This window comes from Propithecus coquereli, unplaced genomic scaffold (genome assembly GCF_000956105.1).
Source record: "Propithecus coquereli isolate 6110/MARCELLA unplaced genomic scaffold, Pcoq_1.0 Scaffold194, whole genome shotgun sequence".
Taxonomy (NCBI): Eukaryota; Metazoa; Chordata; class Mammalia; order Primates; family Indriidae; genus Propithecus; species Propithecus coquereli.
The window spans coordinates 1,714,838-1,732,928 of record NW_012144300.1 but is presented as its reverse complement, the minus strand read 5'-3'; the positions used below and the strand labels follow the sequence as shown (position 1 = coordinate 1,732,928).

Sequence of the window (18,091 nt, the reverse complement as noted above, 5' to 3'; positions counted from 1 at the left end):
TAATCCTAGCTCTCTGGGAGGCCGAGGCGGGTGGATCATTTGAGCTCAGGAGTTTGAAACCAGCCTGAGCAAGAGCGAGACCCCGTCTCTATCAAAAATAGAAAGAAATTAATTGGACAGCTAAAAATATATAGAAAAAATTATCCGGGCATGGTGGCGCATGCCTGTAGTCCCAGCTACTCGGGAGGCTGAGGCAGTAGGACCACTTGAGTCCAGGAGTTTGAGGTTGCTGTGAGATAGGCTGACACCAAGGCACTCTAGCCCGGGCAACAGAGTGAGACTCTGTCTCAAAAAAAAAAAAAAAAGCTAAACAAAAAATCAGATGGGGAACTGAAGTTCTTTGAATAAACGCACACTAAAGAGTGAATACTCAAGCCCTACTTTACCCAATGAATTTCCTCCCTGCTTTCAGAGGCTTTAGCAGTAAGCATAACTGCCACAACTGTAATTTTACAGAAGTCTTCCTGCAGAAAACTGACCCTCCAAATCTTGGGACAGTCACCCCCTTATATGTAACAACAGTGCCCTGTACTTCCTACATGAGGGCAATGTGTCAAACAGGATGGTAATTACAATCTGTCCATGGCCTCTACCAGAGCATCAGTTCTCTGAGAGTAGGCACCAGGTCTACATAGTACATAGGTTAGTTGGTGCATGGGTTTAATTTATCTACAGCTGCACTACTCAAATAACATCTTATTACCACATGAATTTTCTGGGGCAAGATACTTGGGAGGTGAGGCAGGAGGATCACTTGAGTCCAGGAGTTTGAATCTAGCCTGGGCTAGATTTCTAGTCCAGGCAAGATTCAAACTCCTGGGTAACATAAAGAGACACTCTAAGAAAATAAACAAGTATTCTGGGACAAGTTTCCAAAAAGAACATCAGTAATTCCACTTTATACATTTACTTGATGTAACAGTTTCACCTTAAGCAATTATCATTTTTGTTACCCCACTAATATCCCTTCCTCAAAAAACAATTTGTGAAGCTATTCTAGAACAAAGGGAAACTGAACCATCCTCTGTAAGGATAAATACCACAAAGCCAGCTAAATGAAAAGAAACAAAAAGGTAGCCAAAGAAAGCAAAATTAATGAGGAGCTTAGAAAAATCAACAACAAAAAACAGCATTAAAATCTTAAAAATATTCCAGATGGCCCTAAAGCAAAGTCTATACTAGATAATCATAAATACGAAATTTAAATTGAAGAATTAAAGGAGTGAATTTTTAAACTCAAACTAGTTAAATCCATTGGGTTTTCTCTCTCCGAGAACTAAGGGTTCTTCATTTGGCAAAATATGACAAAAATGCCACTGAGATTTAGACTAGTTTAAAATCCCATTTGGGGACCAGAAGCAAATTCAATTTAATACTACACACATACCAAGAACACTCATCCAAATCCAGTTCTTGGGAGAAAAAAACAAAACAAAACAAAACAAAATGAACATTCAATGTGTAAGGCACTATGAATATATTAGCTTTTCGAATTATATTTAACCTGAGTTCAAGGATTAATGAAAGAAGGCTAGGGTGGGAGTAAGGGGGAGGGCTATTCTACAACACTAACCCAGAACCCATTTGTAATTAAAAAGATATTCTTTTCCTATAAATCTATTCACCAAATAACCAGAGACTCCTTTTCGATATGGCCAAATCCTTATCATTTCTATACATCCTTTCTTCTTCATATGTAAAGCTCTTTTCCTATTAGTTTTCTTGACTTCATTTCTGTTCAACTCCCTTTTCTTCACATTATGCTGTATTAAATAGTAGTACTCAGATTATAAAAATCTCCTTTCTCAAATAATTTCACTAGATCTTTAACCATAAGTATCAAATACAGTCCATCATCAGTTTTAAGATGCTGAGATACTATTCTCCCACAATACGCTGCTGTTTTGATTTCTATCTGCTCTTTTGGCTGCCTGTATTGTGCTGAGGCCCATCACTGACTCTTAGTTTTCTTCCAGGGTTCTGTGCACACCCTCCATACCCATTTAACTTTCATGTCACTAGGCCGTCCTTTCCAAACTTTCTTGAAAGTCTTATTTCACATAGTTTCCCAAATCAGTTTTCTTCCTTGATCCCTCCAACACCAAATGAAAAACAAGGGCTAAGAACCCCGAGACGCCACCTGAGACTTTAAAAACTACCTACTTAAAAAACATCTTAAACACTAAATATTGCCTGGGCAATAGCGAGACCCGTCTGTACAAAAAATAAAAAATTAGCTGGGCATGGTGGCACATGCCTGTCGTCTCAGCTACTGAGGAGGCTGAGCCAGGAGGATCACTTAAGCCTAGAAGTTAGAGGCTGCAGTGAGCTATGATGACACCACTGCACTCTAGCCTGGGCAACAGAGCAAGACCCTGCCTCAAAAACAAAAAACAAAAAACAAAAACACTAAATGATAAAAACATATGCCATTCTAATATTTCAGTTCTTTCCAGTTTTTAAATGTATCCACTTAAGCTTCTCTATTATAACTTTAACACCCAGTTATTTCCATCAGGGAAAAAAGTAATGAAGTATTCAAATCCTAATGCAGTTATACTGAATCTAGTTTCAATAATCTGAAATCTAAGAATTACTTCTCATATTTTATAAGCAGAAGCCAAGCTTACCCTATACACTCAGTCCAAGTCCTCCAGTCAAAATATTTTGCTAGCTAAAGAATTAAAAACCTACAATTGGCTACATATTTTAACCTCCTTCAATACATTTTGCCACAAATGCGGTAAGGAGAAACATGACCTGGCTTACCATTTATTTCTAGTTATGCATTCCATAGAGGTGGTACTAACAGATAATTAACAGTAATTAAACAAGAACAAGGAAAGGAGTCCCTAAAAGACATTTCAAACCAGCAAGAGTAGACTCAATAAAAGCCCACAGCACTTAAACCCACTAAGAGTTACCGATAAGATATTGTCACACTTTTCTCACTTATGTTTGAAAACTCAGGGTGTTTCTTAAATCTCAATATGAAAAAGATAAGCAAAATCAAGCAAACTCACAAATGAAGTGAAATAGCTATATACAGCAAAAGCATCCCATCACCCTGTTTCTAACAATAAATTGTATCTGACAGCAAGACTTTAAACCAAGCTTCCCAACGCAGAAGAATCTTTTAAAAATATATTATAGCCATGACCATAAGCTAAGTAGCTACAAATAATTTTTCTTGAAAATACAAGATTATAATCTTTGCATTAATATTCTGTGCCTAATAAAAAATGTTTTAACTAGTGATATCTAACCAAAGTTTTCATTTTACTTCAAACTAAGATACCTGCCTCATCGGGGAACTTTCCAGAAAATGGAGACACCACCTGGTCTTTTTTGTCATTTATTTTGTAAGAAAAATTGGCAAGTAAATTGGTAAAAGACTACACAAAAGCCCCTCATCACAAATAAAAAAATCTACTTTGCATTAAACAATTTAATACTTGGATTTTTTTCCTATATACTTAAATGACTGCCATTTCTATGAGGAAAATACTAAGTACTTAAAAGGGGAGTCATAGTTTGAGGTTTGGCCCCACCATTTAGTAAACAAAGACCTTAAAAATGTGAGCCTATAAAGGATTACACTTGGGTATCTAAAGGGAAAAAAAAATTCTACTAAAGGGCAGCAAAATTCAGAGACAATGCAAAGAAATTAAATCAAAAGGTTCTATCTAATTACAATTTCAAATGAGTTACTATATATGCCAGGTCCTATTCTAAAAGCTTTACTTCTATTATCTCATTTAACTCTCACAACAATTTTCACTTTACAGAGGAGTAAATTAAGCAGAATTTATATAACTTGTCCAAGTCAGGGCAGAACAGGGACTCAAACACAGTCTGACTTCTATACTTTTTTCCTATCAACTATTTCCATTCCTATTCCCACTGACAGTATTAAACATTTAGGATAAAGCAAATAAAGACAAAACTACTTAGTGACTTCTGGAATGAGTTAAATATTCAGTCTCTAAATATTCCTCCTTTCCAAAACTGAGAACACTAGCCATCAGATACTAGCTAGGACACACTTATTTGGGACAAAGTATCATACAGAAGCTACCAAACAGATAAAACCATACTACCGCGTAAGCTGGGTTTCAGAAAACCATGGTCTATGGGCCAAATTCAGCCCTTAGCCTGTTTTTATACATGCCAAGAATGGTTTTTACATTTGTTAAAGGGTTGTAAAAGCAAAACAAAGAAAAATTTGACACAGCAGGGCCTAAAAATTTACTATATGGCCCTTTAGAGAATAAATTACTGACCCCTGATCTAAGCTATTTGTATAGGGGTCTCCTCCCCACTTTTTTAAATAGCAAAATGCAGAAACTGACTTGTAAGATATAAACTATATCTAGGATAATTAAAGGCAGATTCCCTTAGCTCCAAACCGGAAGACAAATGTCTGAAGCACACCCCTGCCTCCCCCAAAAAAAGCAGGGGGGTGGCAAAAGATAAGTGGTTCCATCTCACCAGGAGGTGGCAGTAGGTTCTCCCAGAGGCAAGGCTCTGGTTTGTCCATGGGCTCAAGTTTTTTGTGGTGGCTATTAAGAAAAGCAAGCAGCTTAACCTCTCCACAGAGCTGATTTCCCTGACCTGATAAACTGCACAAAAATGAAATGAGAAAAGAAGACAAGAACTAACCACATTCTCCTTGGTGATCTGTTCACTTCCCAACTAGAAAAATAACACCATTTCCTAAATGCATCTGAGCTAAAAGGTAAGGGGCTGGGGAGAAAGCAAGTGAAATAATCAACTTGCATTACTCATGGCTTTTCTTCATTTTTGCTTCTACAATTCTTAAGTTACTACCCTTCAGCTAGTTCAGCAAAACAATGGATTTCTGTCTTCACAAATTCAAGAAAGATGACATTTTAAAGATCAGAAGTTAAAAAGTGAAAATGCTAAACTTTAGGCAATTTCCCAGTAAAGCTAAACCAGAAATCAAAACAGGAAATTACAAGTCAACTGAATACATGCAGAAGTCACAGGTACTGGGTGACTGCACTACTAGTTGGCCTGACAGGCACTGGCAAACATCCATTAACTGTCAGTGCCAGACCACTCATTCCTATTCCAATCTTCTAGTAAACAACCAAAAGCTTCATTTCTGCCTAGAAACCCTTGGACACTTAATCAAATAACATTAGTATAAAACATGCCATGTCATGAAGCTCCTTGCTTCATGATGACTCAGCAGCTGCTGCAAAACATCCCGTTGACAGTCTAGGATATAGCAGACAGCAAGCAGGTAGCCCGTAAGTCCACCAAAGTTCTAACAAGGACTAAAGAAAGTCTTTAAGATTTAAAAAAAAAAAAAAAAGCAATAAACAGAAGAGTATTCTTTTGTATATATACCTGAATACTTTTCTGGGTAGTTTCTGCCAATATTAAATAACACCTACAAAAAAACCCCTTAAACACCTTTAATCCCAATTCAAAAGCTAAAACGCATTTTTTTTTTAATTAAATGGCTGGGGTAAGAAGCCCAAAAGTATTTTAGATAGGAGGCAACGATAAATTATCAAGATCTAAAACAAAACTATACAGCCTAAAGTCATATCAGCTCTAAGACAACTTGGATCACAGGTGTTATGCTGTTAAGGCATCATCTCCCCAAAATTAGATTTCTATCTAAGCACATTTAAAAATAAGCTGTGAATATAACTTTTGCCACTGGAATATATTAACTCCCTTCTAATCTCTGTCCACACCATCCGCTAATCTGTATTTAAAACATTTCATTTTTCTATATGTAATACAGGAAGATCCAAGAAAGCACTCAAAGAAATTTATTCTTCGGAGAAACAGAAAGCGTCTGTGTCTAACTTCCATTCTACAAAAAGATTATGTTAAATGGCAAGGCTTCTGACCTGGATTCTAATCTTAAATTTGTCTGCACATACCCCTGCTCCTCACAAAGAAATGTGATAACCAAGCACTTTTTGTACATAATTGGGGGAACACCAATGGAAGTAACAGTAATGCCAACCCTTCTAACCATTAGTAGAAAACTACTTAATACATAAGTAGTACGTATTTTTACCATTCAAATATTTTCCTCAAATCTTTACTTCTAAAAATCTGTTGATAATGATACAATTTAGCAATACCACCAAACAACATGCTAAAGTGTTCAATCTTTATTATCATTCAGAATAATCCAGGAAGTTTACCTTTAACAGTATGCAACAAGTTATCAGACCCTTTTGCTATACTTTTTTTTAACAAGTTTAAGACACACTTCCCACCTTAGTAACACTGAAAATTATTCTTAGTAGCTTTATTAAAATAAGGTTTTAACATTTTCCTACTCGGTCCAAACAAGCGACATTTTAAAAAAGGAATTTTCTCAGAATCAAATGTTCATTTACAATTAAGATAAACTCCTGTTTGTAATTTTAAACACCCACGAGTACATACGGTGGCTAAATTATAAGACACCAACATTCCTGGAGTGTCAAAAGTACCTAAACTTCTAGAATATGCCCCATAATATTAAAATATTTTGTGTATGAGATTAGAGCTGGAGTCCCGGTCAACTGTGGAGAACTGCCAATTCCAACCTCCAAAATAAAGGGGGGAGGGCGGGAAGAGAAGGTGGAAGAGGAAAGTCACGCAGCAGAGAAAAGACGTAAGGGTGGAGAGGGACTTTCAAAATGCCCCAGTGCCACGGTAACTATAACCGGGTTAAGAAAATCTAAGCCAATGCTTTCAGATCAGGGAGGGACATGGGCAGGGAAAACCGAGAATTAATTAATAGACTGGGACTAAGTTATTCCACTTTCGGAGTAACAGCGCCCCCCCCAACTCCCCGTGTGCCCCACAGGCAGATTCCTCCCGGCAGCCCCCCTCCACACACACTGAAATCGGGCACACCAGAAAACAAACAGTAAGCATAGGGGCCACTGGCCACATCTTTTCCTTTCTCCCTCGAGAGGACGTGAGTAATACCGTCAAATTCCCAATCCCCGCCAAAAGAAAGAAAAAAAAAAAAAACGCACGCTTCGTGGGCCTAGAATTTATCTTCCCGCCCTGCGCCCGTCCGGGAAAGCCCCTGGCCCCGAGGGTTGAGGGAGAGGCGGCCTAAACCACACGTGTGCGCCGCCAGGCTGGGCCTGTCTCAGCCCACTTCCCGTCGCCACCCCCAACGGCCTGAGCTCCCGCCGCCTCATTCGGGCCTTTCCCCCAGGCCCTCCAGTCGCCTCCACGTGGGGCGCCGGGGCCTCGCACCGCCCGTTTCCTCCTGCCGAGTTCCCAACCCGCGGGGCCACCACGGCGTCGGGGTCCCGTACCTGGTGCTGTTGTCGCCCCTGCTGGTAAGGCTTAATTGGCCCCTGGTGGCAACGCCGCGTCCGGATCTTGCCGCCACCGCCCCCTCCGATTCCTCCGGCTCCCGAGGCCATGGCGGAGCCTCCGCTGCTTCCCGCTCCGGGGCGGGTAAGGGGGCGGGTAAGGGGGCGGGAGAGGCAGAGGCGGAGGCCTTAGAGCGCCCCCGCCGCGCCCGGCCCCGGCCCAAAAGTCTGCCCGCGGTGCCCACACAGTGGGACACAGGCACACCAGGAACGGCGAGGTTGAAAGCAGGAGCCGAGAGAGGGTGCGGCGGGGAGGCGGTGGCAGAGGCCGAGGAGCTGGCTCCGGTCCGGCAGCCTCCTGCGGACCCCCGCCTCTGTGTATGTCACGGTCTCTATGGAGATCTCCCGCAGAGGACAGTGCGAACAGCTCCGGGCGCTGCTGAGGCCTAACTCGACCGCCGGCTGGTGGGGGTTCTTCCGTCGCCCTAGCCGTAGCTGCCGCAGTTGAAGCCGCTGGCGCCGCCCGCCTACCCCTCTCCTCCCCTTTGCGCACAGCGCCCGCCCCGCCGCCGTCGTCGTCGTCCCCGCAGTCGCCGCCGCCGTTGCGCCTATTGCCACGGCCAACGCCGCCGCCGCGGTCGCGAGCCAGAAACCGTCACTCGTCAGCGCCCGAGGCGTTTGCATCATCACGCTGCGCCTGGGTGATAGGCGAGGAGGAAGGAAGGGCTGGTCGAGCCCGCGCTCTCTGCCGCGCGGCACGCTAGGAAACGTAGTTCAGCACTAGAACGCGCATTCTCGGAAATGAAGACGGGTGGGGAAGGAGCTCTAACGAGCGTCGCAGAGACACAAAGCCATGGGTCCTATTGCTGCTGTTGGCTGTAAATCTAGACTCTGAGAAGCATTTAACATAAAAACAGTTACCTCTTCCCACTCCACTTCTCCCAGTCGGCTGGTTAAGTGGGCACAAAGTAAACAGATAATAAAATCAAAGACAGGAGTTAGTGATGTACAAATGAAGAAAAAAAACCAAACCCTGTGGTTGAAAAAAACAATGTCCATAGCCGTTGGAATTAAAAAATGTATACACCTTCATTAATGTTTCATTAATCACATAAGGGCTTTGTTGTCAAACATACAAGACTGGCATTCTGGCTCCACCACTCTACCTATCTGACCTTGGATGAGTCAAAACCTCTGAGTCTTGGCTTCCTCCTCTATAAAATGGGAACTTTAAAACCCACCTTACAAAGCTGTAATGAGGAGCAGATGTGATCATCTATATAGAGTACTATATATTTCCTGGTATACAAGAAATGCAAGGCCAGGCGCGGTGACTCACGCCTGTAATCCTAGCACTCAGGGAGGCTGAGGCGGGTGGATCGTTTGAGCTCAGGAGTTCGAAACCAGCCTGAGCAAGAGCGAGACCCCGTCTCTACCAAAAATAGAAAGAAATTAGCTGGACAACTAAAAATCTATGTAGAAAAAATTAGCCGGGTATGGTGGTGCGCGCCTGTAGTCCCAGCTACTCGGGAGGCTGAGGCAGAAGGGTTGCTTGAGCCCAGGAGTTTGAGGTTGCTGTGAGCTAGGCTGACGCCACGGCACTCTAGCCCCAGCAACAGAGTCAGACTCTGTCTCAAAAAAAAAAAAAAAAGAAATGCAAGAAATGGTTACAATGATAACCTTTTATGAAGTCAGCACACATTAGAGATAAGTGATATATTCCTAGTAACAAAAGTATACATATCTTTGCTTCAAATAGAAGGCATTATTTTTAGGAAAGTGAATAAGTGAGCTAGACTCAAAGACTGAATCCACAAAGTATAGATACTAGGAGTTGAGAGTTAGAAAGTTCTTGGTGATCACATGGTCCAGCCCTCCCATTCGACCGACCAGACAAAAGGTCCAGAGACATTCAGGTGTCACCATGAATGACACTGAGCTGGGCAGTCAAAGCCAGGACTATAACCCAACTATTCCATGAGTTGAGACAAGTAGCTAAATGATTAAGGAGAAAAATCTATTGTGAAAAATCACAGACTTACTGTCCCATTTGAGACAATTATCTTAAAGCTTATAAAAGCTCTAGAGTCAAATAGACAATTTAAATCTATCACTTACTAGCTGTGTAGCCTTGGGGAAGTTACTGATCCTCTTTCTAAGCTTCACTTTCCTCATCTGCAAATAGAATGGATATTTACCTCAACAGGGTGGTGGTTCTGATAAAAAGGATTAATGTATACCAAACTCATAATAATTGCTTAGAATGCATCTATATTACCCAGCTGTCAGATACAAATAATTAGCTCTAAGACTTTTATATAATACTATCTCTACCACCAAACTGCACAATGCAAGTCACTATTTAAATCATATAAATGAAATTATAAAACCAAATTTATAATATCTTTGAACCTGTACTACCTTTCAGCACCTAAAGGATCATGCAGCACCATGCATAGTTATACAAGCAAATGGCTTTCAGTGGCACCTCTGACCTTAACCACCATAACCACCAAGTTGCCAAATATGGTAAACAAAATTAATCTGTTTTCTCTTCTTCACCCTTGTTCTGGCTTCATGCCTCCTTCCACCACTAGCTTCCAACTACATGCTCCAGGGAAGCCTGCTCTTCCCCTTGAAGCACCGTATCCTTCTTAAGTAAGAATTGTTTCTCTCAGGTGCCCTCTTCCTCTTACGTGGAAAGGAAATCCTATTCTTTCACAATTCCTAGCTAGGTATTTGAGAGGCAGAGTAAAGTAATTCCTGATAAGCTAACTCCCAGGGAAGATCTGTACATGAATCTTTAATTCAGCTACATACATAGGAGATTAAACCGTACCCACATCCTATCTTTCCTCTTCACTCTGTCAGACTCAAAATTTCTGGCATAGGACAGAGGACTGGCTGGGACTCAAAGCCCATCCCTTTCTTAGAGGCTGTCATTTGGCCTGTGGAACAGCTTTTACAGCAACCTTTGAAAGGAAGAGACATGCAAAAGAATTGGGCCAAACTTAGACAAAACTTCAGAATATTTGGGAGGATTTGAGGAGATATGGGGAAATCCACATCCCTCTTAGCCTTGCTCTCAATTGTTTACATCACTTCATAATTATTTTATTTCTTTGAAGTAAAACAATATTTGAGGGAGCTATAATACATTAGTTCCATATTCACGTGGTTGAGTCGTGGAAGCCATAACAGGCTTGAGAGCAGAGGAGGAAAAAAAGACAGGAGGAGGCTGGGCACAGTGGCTCATGTCTGAAATTCCAGCACTTGGGAGGCCAAGGTGGGAGGATCGCTTGAGGCTAGGAGTTCAAGACCAGCCTGGGCAATATAGCCAGACTCCATCACACAAAAAATGGTGCAGTGGCTCATACCTGTAATTCTAGCACTTTGGGAGGCCGAGGCCAGGAGTTTAAGACCAGACTGAGCAACAGCAAGACCTCATCTCTACAAAAAAAAATATATAAAAATTAACTGGGTGTAGTGGTGCATGCCTGTACTCCCAGCTACTCGGAAGGCTGAGGCAGGAGGATCGCTTGAGCCCAGGAGTTTGAGGTTGCTGTGAGCTAGGCTAATGCCATGGCACTCTACTCAGGGCAGTAGAAAAAAAAAAAAAGAGTAAGTGAATTAACTAATATGATCAAATTTTGATTAACTACATATATCCCTTAATTCCAACATGCCATATAAGAGTGTTTCCTCTTCCTGACTACATATATCAATGTATATGGCTTTGATATACATGAGTTGATGTATATTTCATCATAGTATAAGGCATACTTTAAATTCAATCAATCTTGAATGGAAATTCAGTATTATTAGATGAAATAATGACCAAATTCAGGGAGCCCAAGCTCACCCTAACATTCAAGACAGTTAATGAATCATCAACTGGGATTAATTCATTAAAAAATCATTAAAAAACATTTATTGAGAACCTGCTTGCTATGTGTCAGTTTCTAGTATTGACCTTTAGCATGTCAGTGCACAAAACTATAAAACAATCTGTGTCCACAGAGTACACTTTACCATTTTACTGAATTCTTTTAAAGTTTACTGTATTGTGATCTATTACCCACTTGCACTTAACAATAATAATTCACCTAAAACATTCTACGTTCCAAATTCCAAACATACGCTATTGGATCCATCCCATGCAAGAAATTTATTGGCTTAGTTTAATTTTGTTTTTTCTAATATAATTCATCTGTTACATTATAAAACTAGACTTATCATTAAGGTTGCAAGCTGTGTAAAACTATAATGTTTGCAAACCTCAATTTGGTAACACTAAGTACCAAGTTGCTTTATTTTTAAACGCATTTGTAGAGAATGCTTGAATTTATCCTAACTTATAGGATCCTAACTTATTAAGGCTTATTAAGGCTTTTCTTTTCAAAAGCATACTACTAATTAACACATAAACAACTCTACTGTACACATCACCCCACCATTACCACCAGAGAAGCACAAACTACCCAGTTTAAACAGTGGCTTTTGGCCACTTGCTACTCTCTAACCACCACCAAGCAGCAGCAGCAGCAGCACCCCCTGGGAGCTTGTTAGACTAAAGCAGCTCTGCCCATCCCAGGCCAATTCAATCAGAATCCGCATGCAATGGGAATCGTATGCACACTACATTTGAGAAGCACTGTTTTAAAAATTAACCATGCCACCAGAATTTATTAAGCATATCTGAAATATGAAGAGTCTGAAACTGAATATTCATTTTAAAATATAGTTAAGCATAGATATTTCAAGAACACCTTGTTAATTTCCAAATATCCCTTACTTGTACAAATTTTCTTTTTAGAATTCATGAGAAACAAAAACATGAATTAAACCATAGCCCAAGAAGCTATGAAGTGAGAAATTCTGAAACAAAAACAAAAACAGACTACTTCCTTAAAATTACTATGATTTTTCTGAGTAGTCACAAAGTCATTTTTAAGGTAGAAAAGCAAACAGGCACTCTAGAAGGGAATATTCTTGGGACTGGATTAGCATCTAATATCTAGAATGCTAGACGAGAAGTCAGACAACTTGGAATAAAATCTATAGACTTCACTTTCCTAAACTGCAAGTGCAGGAATGATAGCAACTTTCTGCTTGACAAATTATAAAAACAATTAAATAGATTACCTACTTCTAGTAAGTTGAGCTCTTAAATAGGTGCTATGAAGCTAAGACAATATTCAAATACAGTATTTTCTCCAAACATTACTTCTGGAAAAGCTCAATTCAATAACAATAATGGATCTTTTAGTGTAAAAATCCCCTGAAGCTGTTCATCAAAAGTATTCTTTCGACAATACACCTAGAACAGTTCCTGACTTCTACAACAGGGAATACCTAAAAAGTTGTGAAATACAAAAACTGAAAAATCATGCGTAAAAGGCTCACATACATCACCCCTTGTATAAGCCAAATATAAACACATTTGCTCATATGAACACATGCATCGAGGCAAGATAATGAGGTAACCAAGGTTTCTGTGTAAAGACCAGGCTTACGAATTTCTATTCCTCATTAATCTACGACAACCAACAATTTAAGAGTTGATGAACCAAGAGCTTATAGAACGTGTAGATTTTTTCCCTCTTATTTACCATTTGTTACCTTTCACTTTTACCATAAAGTGAGCAGAAATGAAATTAAACATTTTTAAATTATTATGTTCATTAGCTTTTTTCCAAAGGAAACTAGACTATTACTCGAAATGAAAATCTGGATTTAGTACATTCTCATTCTCTATTATCATAGGCAGCAGAGTTGATTTAACAGAGCAATTAACGAAAACATAATGGTTAGTTAATATGATTTTAAGCCAGTACCTATAACCATGGCCAGTGGCCTCAACATAGCTCACCTTGTTTGGGTCCATTATAAGGACAGAAAGAGATCATAAGCTACTAAAAATATGGCTCTTCAAAACCAAAAAACGAACAAAAAAAGAACTCTTCAAATATTCTCCAAAGCAAAGATAAGAGAGGTTATATCATTCTCCATTCAATATTAAATAGCCAGTATTGCCAAACAAACCAAAGACAAGTCTGCAGACATTGAGCAAAACCTACTTGAGCAAAACACACTACCCCCAGCTAGAGAAACCTCTCCAGGAAGATTCAGGTTCCACCTCGTACACACGATGTGTAGAACAAAAACATCAAAGCAGACCATAAGTCCCCACAGAGGCCTGAACAAAGCAACAAATGGCATCTACCAGCCACAATTAAACCCAAGCCATAACTTAAATTCGTTAACTTAGCAACAGTTCAATTTTCTCTTTTTTGCTTGCTTGGTCATAAAATCTGGCCCCCTCAGTGAGTCAGCAGTGACTCATAAGCACTTTCTACAAGAAGCACCTGCCTTAAGGCCCATCCCTTTCAGATGAAGTGCGGAGACCGGTGATTGATTTGAGCTTCATTCTTGCTAATTCTTGCTGGAGTATAATCACTTGTCTCTGTCGTACTGGGTTGTCCCATACCAGATGGCAGTTACTCTGCAAAGAAGTAGTGATCTGCTGCTGCGTGGTGAGGAGGTAAATCTACAAAAGGGCACTTGGAATTGACAATTGGGCAGGAAACTCCATTTTTCTCTTTTCACTGTTAGCTACTGTGGCTATGCCTCTTAACTCGCCTTCATCTTTTGCACCTATGCTTCCTCAGATACTAGCAGTCTTTCGAGGTTTGGTTTTGGTTTACAAACAAAAAGAAGTGGACTTTTTCACTTGCTCTCCCACTAACTGTAGAACAAGATCCTTTGAAAAGTATTAAAAACGGAAATGGAGAGGAAAGCTGCAACAGTTCTTAGAAGCTTTCTGTCCTAATTTCAAGCTAAGGAAAAGAAAAGTGCAGTGGCCGGTTCTACATCAGATCCAAACAAGGCAGGTCAGATCACTTGTTTAAATTTCTCCAGTAATTTTCCACTGAAAAATTCCTATACATGGAAGCAATATAGAAAAAGAAGGGAAATGTTTGAGGAGTGATGTAAGAGAGAAGAGAGGAAACCTAAGGGGAGCAAGGAGGAAGGGTGAATTTAAAATTCTGTCAAATAGTCACTGCTAGCCATTTCTGAAAACACCGCCAAAAATTCTTTCAGGTCTGTGCCAACCTAAACTCACCTTTGGTGTAATTTCCCTCCATACGTCAGTCTTCTGGGTCCAGATTGGCTTCTTATTGACCCAAATTCAAAAGCTGTAAGAAAACGAAGGAAGAATGAGTGATACCTTGCAGAAATGGTGTTACAGAAGCCCAGAGTGTCACTTACTAGCGACATAAATAATGAAGGACTAATAAATAATACATGGGAAAGAAAAGACCCTCGTTATTGTCGCTTTGTGTTTTCCTAACATTTTATGTCCATAGTGCTAGGCAAAAATTGAATAAATATGTATTGAATGGATGAATGCATATTTTTGGAAGGTTTTGCAATTCCTTATTCTTCTCACCAACCCTTATGTAAATTTTTTTGTGTGTTTGGAAAATTACTTTAAAATAAAATTTTGTTAAAATTATCTTTTATCATTAAGGCAATTCTAATCCTCCTCTTTCCTTTTAAACACAATTTACCTGAAACCATGCACTAATTGCAGTATCGGAAGCAAACAGAAAAATCACTTTTAGGTAATTAGATCAAGATGGTGCTTTCCCTGAGGGATTATGCCAAAATGGGAACTGTGACCTGAAGGGAGAAGGATATGCACTTTAAAAACAGACCTGCAGAACAGAAGTCAACAAACACTCACTCTATTCCAGGCCATGTGTTCTGCAGACAGAAACATGATGACAGGATAGGTCCTGCCATTTAGGGACAAGTGGAGACAGTCGTACCATTACTTTATTTTTAAGTATTTTGAGTAAATACGTATGCAGATAAATTTCTTTTTGGAAATACGTGTTGCCATAGATGGTTTTAAGTTTACCTTCCCCATTTTAAACAATTTGTCAGGCAGACAGAATAAAGCTTCAGATTAACCATCGTGATCTCCACGCCTCAGTTCAACGGGCTCAAGACTCTGCATTTGGAGAATGTGAGTACAATTTAATGATTTTTCTGCAGAAGATGCCATTCCTTTCTTTAGATGAAATAAATTCTTCCGTATGAAAGTCCAGGTCACAGAAGCTACTGCAAAATGTATACTTGAGACAAAGATACATAGACCTAAGGTTGCAAAGGCACAAATTGTGTCCCCCAAATAATTGTAATACCTATGTAGGATCTCCCAGAGGTGAAGAAGAGGCCAAGGAATAGGATTTAAAGTCTCCTCCACTCTTAGTAACCGAGTGCATGAAATTATAGCACCAATTATTGAGTACCCACTGTATACTATACACCCCACTGGGCGCTTTACATGAATTAACTTTTATCCTTACAAGGAGTATTTTAGGGAATAGCCTAGAAGAGATAACTCAAGGTCACACCTAGTAGTTGACAGGGATGGGCTTTGAATACAGGTCTGACCGATTTCAAAACCTGCACTTCTTCCATTGAGCCAGGAGGCATTCTAGAGCTTCCCACAGGCAATGGGAGATGGAGGGAGTGGAGCCTGAGATGTTTATGGAAGCTGCTGAGCCCACTGGTATTCCTATTCTTTCCACCTAGGTATGTCCAGCGGCTTTTTCAGCTAGGGCCTTGGCAGGATTTCTGGGGAAGAGCAGGGACTCTGCTAACCAGATCAGTGTATTGCGTGATGTCCTATCGGGCCCCAGATACCTGTGAGTTACTTTCTTTGTAGGGTTGCCAGACCACATTCAAAACACCCAGTGAAATCTGGATTTCAGATGAACAATGAAATTTTTTTTTTTTTTTTTTTGCTTAAGTACGTCCCCAATATAGCAAATATTGCACAGGACAATTAATTTGGAAAATTAATTCTGGAAAATAAATCTGGAAACCCTACTCAAAATGCCTTAAATTAGAATTAGAGAGTAGTTATGTACACTGGAGTGACTTACCACTGTGTACCTGGTCTTTAGCTTGGAGTTACAATATCCTTGCTGTTGACTGGAATTATAAGAAACTCTGAACTGTGAGTACATCTCTCCTCCCAGCCCCCACCCCACCAAGCTGTTAAATGGTTTATGATGCTATGCTACTCTCATTCATTTTATTGGTTTCTAGTGCAGCAAACATGAATCTTATGTCCGTAATTTATATGGTGTGCCAGAAATGTAAATTTATATTCTTTAACTCAACAGAATTTCTATTTCAAAACCCCATTTTTTTTAGAGGCAGCAGAAACACAAACACAGTCAAGTCAGGTCTCATTACCCGCCTCCCTCGTCCCAGAGTTGCTGCAAGGGCTCACATAATGCTGTGGAGGGCATCTGTTTTGTGATGTCCTCCATCCATGCAAATTGTTGCCAAGTCACCTCTTATTCCTGTCCATCTGGCCCCTTCAATCCAGGTGCTTTCTATTCCTTCCCTATTCCACTCACACACAAGCACCATCCTGCTTGCTTCTGTACCATGCTAAGGCTGCAAACCCTTCCTGCACAGTGTAGCCACTCCCTCTATGGGTTCTTACTGCTCCACTGCATTTCTGCTTGGGAAGTGAAGAGGGACTGTTCTGTCACTGAATCCTACAAACTATCTCTCTGGGGTTCTTCCCCTGGGGAATGACACATGGTCCCTCTAGAGGACACAAAGGTACCTGTGTCCTCTGGGCTTGCTCCTCCCCCATGCCCCCAAATTCTTCTCTCGTCCTAGACAATCTTTTTCTAGGGAAGGCTGCAGGGAATCCCCACACTCTTAAACACCCACCTCCCAGCTCTCAAACATTTTTCCTGTGTCTATCCCCTAAGGATCTTAGGTTTTTAGAAGACACTGGAAGGTTATTTCCTTTTCATCCCAGCTTAGTCTTCCCCTGAGGCAATGAACATAAAAGAGTTAGGCTGCTTGAAAGGAGGGAGAGAAGAGAAGGAAAGAATAAAGAGGAATGTATCCTAACCAGCTTTAAACATCCTCAGGCTTTTTTTTCAAGGCCAGAACTAAAAGTTAGGTCCTGGTTTAACTTTTGCCTTTCCACAGTAGTCCACAAATCTGGCATCAGCATCAGTTGGGAAACATTTAAAGCACAGCTTCTTAGGCCATCCCCCAGACCTGCAAAATCTCTAAAGTGGAACCTTAGAACCTGTCTTTTAATAAACTTCCAACATTTTCCTTATGTATTCAGTTGCACTGGTCCTCTAACTGGCTTTTGGGTAAGACTCCCCGGAAGTTATTTTCTTTCCCACATCCTGTCTTCTTTCCCTTCCTGTCATACCCCTGGAGTGGTAACATCAGTTTGAGTCCCTTCCATTGAACCAAAATTTGGTATGGAGTTCTGTATCCATCTCTCAAAGGGAGGGCAGAGGCCAAGAGGATGCTTATGTGTCATGTCTACTCCTATCTGTTTTCTATCCCATTTTTATCATTCTTTAGTCTCCTGTTCATGTTCCAAGGAGAAAATCTGAGTCTAATCCACCAAACAAGACCATCTCCACAGCATATCTTCAACCTCTGTTAAATGCAAAAATATTTCCCAGAAGCCAGGCAGAGTGACAGGTGCCTGTAGTCCCAGCTACTCGGGAGGCTGAGGCAGGAACATCGATTGAGCCCAGGAGTTCGAGGTTGCAGTGAGCTGTGATTGTGCCACATGGCATTCTGGCCTGGGTGACAGATTGAGACCCTTCTCTAAAAAATAAATGCTGCTGGCCGGGTGCGGTGGCTCACGCCTGTAATCCTAGCACTCTGGGAGGCCGAGGCGGGCGGATCGTTTGAGCTCAGGAGTT

At 40.7% G+C, this 18,091-nt stretch overlaps 1 protein-coding gene across 1 annotated transcript in view; it reads right to left on the bottom strand.

The window, feature by feature from the left end:
* The window catches only part of NUP153 (nucleoporin 153kDa), a 98,573-nt gene extending 90,895 nt beyond the window's left edge, over positions 1–7,678 (bottom strand). The window contains exon 1 of the mRNA XM_012643253.1: positions 7,314–7,678. Within this exon, the coding sequence (XP_012498707.1) occupies positions 7,314–7,424 (111 nt within the window). The 5' untranslated portion in view covers positions 7,425–7,678. The remainder of the gene's footprint in view (positions 1–7,313) is intronic.
* Between the last annotated feature and the right edge of the window lie 10,413 nt (positions 7,679–18,091).